The 12,347-nt window shown below is 36.8% G+C and overlaps 1 protein-coding gene across 1 annotated transcript; it reads right to left on the bottom strand.

Moving 5' to 3' along the window:
* Positions 1-5,057: 5,057 nt before the first annotated feature.
* On the bottom strand, positions 5,058-9,321 carry tas1r2.1 (taste receptor, type 1, member 2, tandem duplicate 1; the record flags this gene model as incomplete). The annotated part of the gene is made up of 6 exons (XM_081349037.1): positions 5,058-5,992; positions 6,188-6,308; positions 7,340-7,552; positions 7,753-8,499; positions 8,721-9,018; positions 9,140-9,321. The coding sequence occupies 6 exons, from the start codon at positions 9,319-9,321 to the stop codon at positions 5,058-5,060; spliced, it is 2,496 nt and encodes an 831-aa protein (XP_081205163.1).
* Between the last annotated feature and the right edge of the window lie 3,026 nt (positions 9,322-12,347).

The raw sequence follows: 12,347 nt of genomic DNA, 5'->3' as shown, positions 1-12,347 counted from the left end.
ATATGTGGCAGCAATGCGTCACCGTATGATTCTGCTACATTTACTTTTTAGCTATACAGGCTATTAAATCCAGGCAATTGGTTCACGAAACACTGATTAAAATTAAGATATAATTAATACAAAACGAAATTCACTTTAAAGAAAGGCAGCTGTTCTGTTTGAGGTGTCTGTGAAACTTTTAAAGCAGTCTTTTAGTGCCGCTTTCAGACCGCTTTACTCCGTAACCGTAAACTTTTTTCCCTCATAAATGCGAACATGGAAAATAAAATAAAACGAATATTATAATGTTTTTTTGTTGGGTCAGACAATGATTACCAAATTTCTCTCTCATGCTCCTCACAACCACTGAAAACTGTCAAAAAATCGAACCAAAAGTCAAATTAATATGGACGGAAGTTAAAAGTGGTGGGTACAAAATGACTCATGAGGAAAACTGGTGGGTACACGTCCCCCCCGAAATCGACGCCTATGGCTGCAGCCACGTAAACAGAGTTTGCCCTTCCCCTAGTGACTTTCACTTTCGGTGCCCGAATGGAATTGAATGAGGCTTTGCGATTTTTTTTAATCTAGGCCTACGTGAAATTCTGCATCCATTGTACTTTTTATTTATTTATTTTTTTCCCCCTCGGAAGGGCAACGTGAGTCGAGAAGGGCATATGGGCAGTTGCCCGGGCAACCTGAGCAACCCCCCTGTGCACGTCCCTGGTCACGCGTCTGTGGTGCGGCATACCCCTTCTGTCACGTAAAAGTACACGACTGTCGACTTCGGTAGGTTATCCGTGGCACTATCCACTCGTCATAGACTGGGTAGTGGGAATTGCTGCACGATCGGCGGTCATATTGTGAGTACAACCCAGTTGAAGATCGTCTGATGGATATTGTTGTGACCATTTTTATGGCATCTAATTCATAATAGAGAAGAACTAATTGCCAGTATAACTTGCTATCCGTAGCTCTTGTTTTCCTTTTGCGGTGGTGTGATTTATTTGGGTTGCAGTGTGTATTGCATGGTGTGGGTATTTGCGTGCACAAGTGAGAGTGGTAGTTAGTTTTTATTTGCTTTGGACTGGAGATACTGGTAGTTGTTTCTTATTTCTTTCCAGTACACTACTGTCTGGAGCTGTGGAGACCTACGTGCGGTGGGACCAACCCAGGACATTCATTCATTGATTAAAGGAGAACTCGGCAACTCTAGCGAACTCTAGTCACTTCTTTGCTGGTTTTCCCTTTTGTTGTCGCATGTTTTCCCCACGAGCTCCCCCTACAGCTGTGGGGGGGGGGGGGCGTATATTTCACAACACGGTCGTAAAAAACTCACTTGCGGCGGCCTCCTCCCCCTCTCTACCGCTGCTCATGTGCGTTTGTTTTGATCGGAGCAAGCCAACTGTATCGTGTGGAGCTATGTCTACCGAGGTGGGTAATCTGGTAATACACGTGTGTGTTTATGTCGAATTTCCGTAAAGCAATTCGTGTTTCGCGCTCGTTCTCGTTCTCGTTCTCGCTTCTCACGAGACTTCCAATTTCTATCTTGCCGTCCGGGACGGTAGTCCCCAAGTTGCAAGGTTGGTTTTCCGCCTGGGAACGCTGGGGGGAGCGGGGAAAGTCACCAATATCACCAGAACAGGTTGTTTAACCATCCAAATGATTTCTAGACAGTTTTATTAAGTTAAAAAAGTTACCAAGTTCTGCTTTAAAGGTGCTGTATGTAACTTTTTTTATAAAATGAATCCTTTTTTTATTGCCCATCTGTGAAGGGGTTGTAATCACACATTACAATGATCCACTTTTCGCGTTTTGCTATTACCTCTGAAGGCCAGTATTCCTATTTTTATGTGAAGTCTCCGGGTCGGATTTTCTGCGAAATCCACCGGATGTGACGTGCATGCGCGCTCCCGAGCCTCTCCGTTTTATATTACAGTCTATTGCGACGGCACTGCAGCTAACGACATGGAGTCTGATAACACCAAAAAACGACCTGCCTCCAGCACAACACAGACTCCAACACAAACTCAAAAAAAAAAAAAAAAAATGTATCTGCTGAAGCTCGTCAGGCCAAACGTCAATCGGATCGACTCAGGACGAAAACACGGATCAACATTGGCAGAGCGTTTGAATTATGGAGAGACCTCCGCTTTGTTTTAGGTATAAAAACAGACCCTGAGTTGGCTTTCATCCTTTTGGACAGGTAAGCTAACAATACTTCAAAGCATGTAAAATATATTGTGATTTTGTGCTTTAGTTGGCTCAAGTTAGACATCATTAGTTCGCCAGCTAACGCCGACCATTTGCTAACGTTATCTGATGTGAAAGACTACAGTTGTAACTTTATTGCTTTTCACGAGCACGAGCGCTGTTGTTGCAATCTGAAACATCACCGCTAGAGGTCGCTGGATCCTACATACAGCACCTTTAAGGACATCATACCAGACTGTGCTAAAGACTGCATTCCTTTAGCTTTTATATTTACATTTAGATTTAGATCATTCTGATTTTATGCTAATAAAATATTTTTGTAATTTAATCTACTGGTTGAGTGGCAATACTGTCCAGCTCTCAGTGAGTAGTTGACTTGGGTGAACTTGGGTCCTGGGTTCCATTAAAACAACCTAGGTGTAGTCGGTTACTTTTATTTAATTGGGGTTAATACCAACAGTATTGCTGGTTTGTTGCAGAAAGTATTATAAGAAAAACCCTTTAAATTATTCTCCTTTTGCCGTGCCCTAGCGCGCCACACTAGTGTCTTCCATAGAGGTTGCTTCATATGTTCATATGTCGTGCCGTAAAGCAAGTCGTGATTCTTGCGAGGTTTGTCGGGGCACCACCTCTCAAACTTTTTTTTTTTTTGATGGTTTTGCCCTAAGAGTTGGTTTACCATCGAAATGATTTCGAAGCTGTTATATTAAGGTACAAATCTTCCATAGTGTGCCTTTAAAGCCAGTTCAAGAGTCTTAAGAGTTGTTGATTTTCTTGCTGCCTGCCTAGCCACTGTCAAGACCTTGTTATAACAATTTGAGTTGATTTTTAAATAAAGACTGCTGCACTTAGATCCTGTTTCATATCTGCTGCAACCAGCGATGACAACATCAAAGATACAAAACTGATAATCCAAACCTCACAAATCTATATTGATTGCTTAGAGTTGTGGAAGTTGAAAATGTTCTTTATTACATGTAAAAAGCAAGCATTTGTGTTTACATTAACACTTAAGTGTAAATGCTAGTATGTGAAGAACAGCTGTAGAAATATTTAAATGACTCTTTTTCATAAATCACATGTGCTAAAATGCAGAATAAACCCCAGAATGTTTCTTCCTTCTCTACTTTTACCTTGTATTTAAAGAGCAACTTGCAGGTAAAAAAAAAATCTAAATGAATATATAACCGTGTATGAAAATACCATATGAAAAGATAATGCAGGATTTAAAATGTTTTAAAACGACATAATGACACCAATTTAGTAGATAAAGTGAGCGTTTCTTTGACTGCTCGTACAAGCCGCTTTTTTTTCAACATCGTGTCATTTTACGTCACACGAGGGAGACGTGTGCTGTGCTCTGCCGCAGCTCAGTGCAGATAGGGTGGTATTCAGTAAGAGCGGTCGTGAGACAGTGTGTTTTCAGTAGTTTTTGTATTTCAATTTATCATCGTCATGGTAAATGTATGTGTTTGTGGAGCTTGCAAAAACTCCAGCCTGTCAGGACATCGAGTCCACCGGTTTCCTAACAGGAAAAAGGACGGTGCTATCTTTCGTGCCTGGGTGCGGGTTGTGCAGGTGAAGAGACGGGATTTCTCTTCCGCGTCGGCTTCGGAAAACGCGGTCGTGTGTAGCGTTCACTTCAGATCGGATGATTATCGTCCCGGCGATATGAAGGAGTTCAACATGGGATACCGAAGTAAGAACCGGGTGAGACTCAGAGCTAGTGCGGTTCCTTCAGTGTACGCATCTTCGGGTTCTCCCGCTGGATGTAGGCGCGAGCACAACATCAACTGGCAAACGCAATGTAAGCGGAACGAAACTGAGCTAACAGTTACTCGTTATTGTGTTTGTGTGGACCGTTTATCAGTTTGGACCAGTGCAGCGCGAGCCTGATCAAGCAACACTGTAGCCTAACTGCGAGGTAAATAAAGAGTTCGCCACTGAAGTAATAACATCGCTGCGAGATCTAGTGAGAAATATTCACATTTCTCCGTTATTAACGAATCAAACAGCGCTGACATGAAAACCAGGAATAAACATTGTGCAATGAATGAACGAACTATCCAGTGTCCACAGATCAGCAACATTCACCATGGCTTTACTGTAGTAACACTAACTGCAACCATGGAAGTTTGGCATTTTCCACTAAGGCCCAGTATGCATCCACCTCCCTGTAACACTGACTTTCCTCAGCTGTAAACATTGCCTCGCATTTCCCACACAAGCACCTATGGAACAAAAAATGTATCATGAATAAATATCTCTCTGTCTCTCCATGAGAAACTGCTAAGTTATATCACGTAACGTTAGTCTGGGCGGATATTAATGAGCATGACAAACGCCTGATCAAAGCTTAGTTTCTGTTATTGTAAGTTCCAATATGTTCTGTCTAACATTAATCCTGGCCTGTCCCTGCTCTCTTGGCAGCCTAGCAGGCTCATAATTGTATGGCTGTGGTCCGTAAACAATTTCCTCAGCGTCCGAAATGTCATTGCAATCCATATTTCCCTGTTGTGTGAATCGACCGCTCTCCCTCGTGCTACGTCACGACTCTCGCCCGTCACGCCCATTTTCAGATGCGGAAGTAAAATTTTCTCACAAAAACGACTCCAGAAGCCACTGTAGCATATTTATAATTTTTTTTAAAAGAAAATCTAGTTCCTACATTATTTTTCTATACATTGACTTGTTGGGTCTTCTAACCTGCAAGTTGCTCTTTAAGATTGTGGTAACATAATAGTGAAGGATCTAATGTTAACAGCTTAACAAGGTTTACTCCCAAGTAGAGGAGTTTTTGTTTATATATCTATAACTAATGGCAACTGCAATTCCCTTGTGAATCTGCATCTTTGCATTGTGGTCTAAGTCCTACTAATGGTTTGGGTGTAATTCTGAATAGATGTTTGAAAGTATGCGGGAGTGTTCTTTTGAGGTTGGAATATTATAATGAAAGATTTTGTTATGAAATAGCTTAAGAGAATTCCATATATACTAGATATCTGGGCCATTGCATTCAAAAGCATGATGTACTTGCTTTTGACAGAGAGGTATGCTGTGAAGTACACAATCCAGCTCAGATAGTACAAAATGAGACTGAAAGTTATTGATTTGGCCTCATTGTAATTTTTCGGCAGATCTCTTCCCATGTAAGAAAACAGGAGACACAGGAAACCAAGAAACCAACTTATAAACACAACTATGGTAAAGGTTATAGTGTTCCCCATTTCACAGATGAGCATAATTTGATCTTTAAAAGTCCATGAGTCAGCGATGGGTTTGTCAGGAGAGACAGTCATCCATATCACACAAGAAATTAAATGAATGGCAGAAGAAAATGCAATGAAGAGCCACTGTCCATTGTGCTTTACCCAAAGGCTGTGCACCCTAGGGAACTGAGCAGCCATTTTAAAAACACAAATGATTTGAAAGGAACGGACAGTCAAACACGAAAGACAGACAGTGAAGAAAAATGCAAAAATGGCATTTCTCAGGTGGCAATGTACAAATGTGGGTTGTCCAAAAAAAAAGTATACACTAATGGAAGACATAATCAAACATATCAACATAAGAAGACACATGCTACCACCAGCAGACCTCACCACTGGTGTGTTGTAATTATAGGTGAAAAGGCAAAATATGGCAAAAAGGAGAATAATTAGGCATGTGGCAGAAACCATGACAGCGATGGAGGAGATTTCTGTGAACTGAAGATAGACAACAGAACGTGTCTTACATGTCGCGCTGCCCTCATCAGACCATTCACTCTCTGCACATGGAAAACAGGTATAGGGGTCCCCTGAGAAACAGTAAAATAATATGAATGTTTAGTAATACCATTTTGCCAAAAGCCATAATAATAGTAACTGGATGTAGGAAAATATTGTCTTCAAATCACACAGTTTCCTATATTCCAAAAGCATTGTGGTGATAGAATGGACTGAAGAAGCTTAAACACAAAGGTGTTACTGACAGACACCTATAGTATACTTACGAGAATAATCCACATAGCTGTTACGGGGGCATTTTTTACATGTAAAACAGCAACTATGAAAACCTTCAAGTTGCCTTGAAAATCCCTCCTTACACTCAACAGAGCAGTTTGAGAAAGGAACCTTTAAGGAATGGGAAAACGTGTTATTAAAGTTACAAATTTTCACAATCAATTTTACACATTTCTCCAAAATAAGACCAGTGTTCTCAAACAATGAATACAGCCTAACGCTATGTTTGTCTATATATGGACTGCAAATTACAGAATACAAATAATGTAATTCCCTTATCATGACTTTGCCTTACATAAGAGACCATCTGTGAAAACAGAGCAAACAAATAAATGGCAAATGGCAAAAATAGTGCATGAGAATAGGTAGACTGATCTGAGGAAGAGTAAGGGTGGAATAGGTGAAGAGGAAAGGGGAAGATTTCCAAAACTTGTTCAAGATTCGGCAAGATGAGATGAGAGCCACTCTAATAGATGAATCATGGGTTCTATTCTGTAGTCAACGAAAACAAAAAAGAAGGAATGTCATTGGTCAGTGTTTGTCTTAGGGTTAGGCAATATCCAAATCCACCATTCATTGTGGGTTAGAAAATCACCTACATTTCGTGATGATGCTGCATCCGCTATATTCTTTATTTCTGATTCCATTTGTTAGATATCTCCTGGAGATAGAGGATGTTCAACCACAACCTCTATGACAAAGTAACCTCCAAGCAGCCTGCAGAGATATTGAGGCATATATCTGCCAGACATGAATTCAAGTGAATTCACACTGTCCTTTCTTTAGATCCATAGCTCAAGATAAACAATTGGAAAAATATCTCCATTGTGTCATTCTAAATTAACTTTTTCAATTGTAGGCCTATACTTGTGTATAAGTATGCAATTAATAGAGAACAGTTCAGTAGGTAACATAAGTATTTGCTTTTCATGTGTTTTTCAATGACAATTTTATTTTATTTTTCTGTGAATTTGCTAGATTGCTCTGGTATTTGTTTTAGCATATTGACCTTTGTTTGGAGAAATATGTATAACTGATTGAGAATTTTTTTCAATCTACACAGCTAAATATTTAGAGAAGGATCACCAACAAACAAACAGACAAATAATAAATAAATAAATAAATAAATAAATAAGGCTTACAGAATCATTATTACTCCAGGGTAAACGAGAGTTGTCAATGGTAAAAGTAATTTCTGGATATGTATCATATGTGCCCACCAACTCAAACTGTGGAGAATTTACATCAGTGTGCCAAAGCACAACTGCGTAACTGATGGTTGGATCATAATTATTATCGTATTTCACCTGACGGCCATTGAGTGGAAAATCCATCTTTTTCATTTCTCCCAGAAGCTGTTGTTAAGTATGTTCAAATAAACAAGAAAACTAATTGATAATAATATTACTATGACATTATTGACATAATATGCAATTTCCTTAAAATATAAACATTGTTAATTATTTAATTAATTAAAATATTGCTATTAAAATAATGAATATTGAATGTAGTTACAATTATTGGTATGTTCATGGATTCAAATAAATTCACTTACCATGTATGGCTTAGCCATTGTGTTTTTGTGGCATTTATTCATGTCACACTGCAGAACCTTATGTAATGCATGAGCTACGGTATATATAGCGGCATAAATAGCAAAGGAAAATGAGGGATTCTCATTTATAATCTCCTCTGCGGTCAACAATGTGCAGTAATCACAAATTTGATTACATGTCTTACTATTACTCTTGACTTCACTCTCAGGTTTATAATTAACATTAGTTGTTCCCCTGTCTTTATAGATGAATTTATCAAATCCAGGTAATGACAACAATCTCTCTGTAATGCCAATGACTGTACCAATATTCCTAATTCCTGGCTCTCTTGGAAGTTGTTGATTCATAGACCATGTTTCACTTGCAATCCATACTTTGTCTCGTATGTTCTCTAATATGGCTGTTTTGATTATGTTGATTGCATATTGTGGTACAGCGAAAACCACAATTACATTGATGTTAAGCATACCAATCTTTTTAAGTGTTAGACTGTAGTTTGCATTTAAGCTTAAAGCCTCTTGATAGGCCAAACAAATGCCAGTGTTGTTGATGTACTTGTTAAACAGCTTTAGTCCGTCTGAACTGTAATTGTCTTGGCTACCAAGAAAGGCAACCCAGTTCCATCCAAACCATCGTATGATGTGAATAATCATCTCTATCAGATCTTTGTTGCTGGGCACTGTTCTTACAAAAGATGGATACTGAAGTTTATTGCTTAATGCATAGCTGGAAGCTCCATAATTCACCTTTGAAAGAGAAGAAACACTATTATTATAAACAATTAATTCAGCATATTATAACCTGGTTGTTCTAAACAAAGACTAGAACGTGTATACGTTTTTATCAGCGATTGAAGAAAACTTCAATCGCTAACTAATGTAATGTAATGTAATTAATGTAAGTTAATGTAAGTTAATGTAGTTAATGTAAACTGTTAAAATTGTAATGTAAAATTGGTAAAATTTACCAATGGCATAAGGTCCATTGTGATCAGTGGGGCAATTGTAATAGTTCTTGTGCTTCCATATGGCCCTGTTAAAGCAATAACTTTAGGCTGATAGTTGTTGAGTTTTTCTTTAGGTTTTACTGATCCATTATTTGAGATAAAACTTAAGACTGAACGGAAATTCTTTGTATTAGAACAATGGTCAAAAATTTCATAGCCCAGAGATACATTGGGCAGAAGAGTGGTGGAATTATTAATTTCTTCAACAGCAAACCTCATCACTTGCAACATCTGATAGCCAGATATTGAGGAACTGTGCCTTGAAAACATCAGTTAAGAAGTTAATAGCATGTCATTGAAAATTCAGTTAAGAAATGTGAAATGCTGTTTTGCAGTATCGCTTAATGATAATTCCAGACTGATAAAAGGTCATTGCTTACCTGAAACATTCGGTGGTCTCTGGGGTGATAATGGGTGTTACATGATCAATTTCATGTAAAGCAAAAAGGCCACCCAATAAGTAATCTCCTTCCAAGCTGAACTCAGATGTTGACCAAGAAACTTTGAAAAATAAACAATTACTGAAGCCCAAAAGGAAAACGTACAAGCTATTGTGAAGCATAGTTTAAGATGGACCGTTAATCTTGAAACAAGGCTGTGTAGTGGCTGGCCGTTTGAGAGAAATCAGGCTGATATACTACATTTAATTTGCTTAAAACACACTTCTATTTGCTTATACCACTATATTCAATGATACAAATGCCTATTTCCATATCTAAACTCACAAAGCTTGTGTCAATCAGTTATTAAGTAGAGCATTACACCACAAACGTCTCCTCATAAATACATTTACCAATTAAATTCTTGTGAAACAAACTGTAGGAGCCATATTTAGAATTTTGTGTACTACCAAAATTGAGATTTGTTTAATTCACTTATTTTATATTTTTCTTTTATGTTTAATATTTGGACTAACCTATTCAAGTGAATGGACTTGCTCCTCGTCCTTGACACGTCATTACGGCGCGAATGTGCAGGTCTTAAATGTGGATTAGAATTGTTTGGTAGACAGGTTAGAGTGTGGAGAGCAACAGTTTTCTTCAATCGCATGCTATGGTATGGTATGGTATCGATGCTCACAGCAATATTTAGTTTTCTTGGAAAGTTTAATTTAATATTTTTATTTGAAAGTAAACCGGAGATTATGATCAATAAACCGCGGCTTTGGTTATGACTGCATCTCCGTGCGTGCTTTGTGGATATGTGAATCGGGAGAGACTCCTCCGCTGACCTCAACGGGTTAAAGAAGGTTTTAACAAGATTAGCCTCAACACAGACTGTACCCATCTTACCTCTTAGCAGGGGTTTTACAGGTGGAATAGAGTCAGGTTTCCCAGTTTAGAGGTGGAGAGGAAATACAAACAAATTACTCTGTGATGATGTATACATTCTGAGATTTTATGCAGCTTCTGTTGAGGGGATTACTGTGTTGTTCCATCACAATTTGAATATATATATATATATATATATATATATATATATATATATATATATATATAGATAGATAGATAGATAGATAGATAGATAGATAGATAGAGATAGATAGAGATATAGATATAGATATAAAACAGCTGACCTTAAATCAGGAAGGTTATTCACATAAATTTTACATTTACAATAAATTTGCTTAACCCAGTTCCTGCATAAATTTAAATACTTTTGCATATGACTATAAACCAGATTTGTCATCCAACAAGTGTAACATTACACCATCAGTGTCACTTACTGACACAGACTTCTAAGAAAGTATAATAGAACTGCATTATATTAGAACCAGATTTTCCATTATGTATTATAATGTACTGTATTGTATTATATTATAACAGAAAATATTATATTATATTATTAAATATTATATTATATTATAGATATTATATTATATTAAATATTTATATTATATTGTATTATAACAGACCTGGTCAGAATTTATTGGCACCCTTGGTAAATATGAACAAAGAGGCCTGTGAAAATAAATCTGCATTGTACCATTTGATCTTTTATTAAAATAATTCACAAAAACGTTCATTGAAGTAAAATATCATTTTGAAATAAATGTTTTTCTCTAATACACATTGGCCACAATTAATGGCACCCTTTTATTCAGTACTTTTTGAAACCTCATTTTGCCAAGATAACATCTCTGTGTCTTCTACTATAATGCCTGATGCCGCAGTATATTTAATTGTAAACATTATTATTTTTTATTTTTTTTTGTGTTTGCTGCAAAACAGCAAATTTTTTTAGTTTAATCTGACCATATAACCCATTTTATTTATTTTTATTTATTTATTTAGCACAAACAAGAACAGAAAAGAATAAAACAAATAACTGTTAAAACAATTCATATGGATTGTGCAGGAGAGGTACGAAACCCCCAAGGGCTTATAATGAGACCTCCCCTCTGGTTTTTCCAGTTAATACCACACCAAATTATTATAATAAATAACAACAATCATCACAATAATGACAAACAATTTAAGACACCACACATACAGAAAATTTTAACAATCACACAAGTGTCTTTTCATTCTTGACTTAAATACTGACAATGATGAGCTGGTTTTAATAAAACCGGGAATAGTATTCCAAAGTGACGGTCCTCTATATTTTAAGAAAAATTGACCAAGAGTTGTATGATAATAGGGAAGGTGAACATTCATTGCTTGTCGTGTTGAATATGAATGCACATCATAGTTAATTAAAAAATAATTTTTAAACACTTTTGGGAGGCTTTGATTTTGAGCCATATATTTATACATAAAGATACATGTTTGATAGATATTTATGCTGAAAATAGATAAAATATTTAATTGCTTAAACAGAGGAGCCGATGGTTCACACCAATTTGATGCTGTTGCCAATCTAACAAACTTTTTTTGGATCAAAAGGATTTTTTGAAGAGAAGAAGGGTAATTACTGGCCCAAACAATGTTACAGTAAGAGATGTAAGGATATAATAGACTATAATAAAGAGTTAAAAGACAGGATTGATTTACCAATGAACAAACTTTTCTAATGATGCCAAGTGACTTCATGATTTTTACACACACATAATCAATGTGGTTTTTCCATGAAAGTTTTTCATCTAATAATACCCCTAAAAATTTTATTACTGTAACTTGGTTGATTTCAACGTTATTAATAAATAATTTAGCATCTTCTTTTAAATACCTTTTATTTTTATTCCTGAAAACTATATAATTAGATTTTTCTATATTTAATGAAAGTTTGTTCATCTGAAACCACTTTGCGATATACAGTAGAACATCATTAGCTTCATTCATCAAGGAATCAAAGTTTGCATGTGATATAACAACAGTAGTATCATCTGCAAATAGAATGGGCAATGCAGATTCACACATCCAAGCTAGGTCATTTATATAAATGAGAAACAGGAGTGGCCCAAGAATAGATCCCTGAGGTACACCACAACATAACTTAATTCTCCTGGAGGTACTGCCATTTATAAATACATATTGCTCTCTATTAATCAAATAATCCTTAAGCCATTTGAGTACAACATCCCGAAACCCATAACGGTAAAGTTTGGAAATCAGAATTTCATAATCCACTGTATCAAAAGCCTTT

This window comes from Scardinius erythrophthalmus (genome assembly GCF_964197995.2).
Source record: "Scardinius erythrophthalmus genome assembly, chromosome: 20".
Classification (NCBI taxonomy): Eukaryota; Metazoa; Chordata; class Actinopteri; order Cypriniformes; family Leuciscidae; genus Scardinius; species Scardinius erythrophthalmus.
This window is presented reverse-complemented; position numbering and strand designations above follow the sequence as displayed.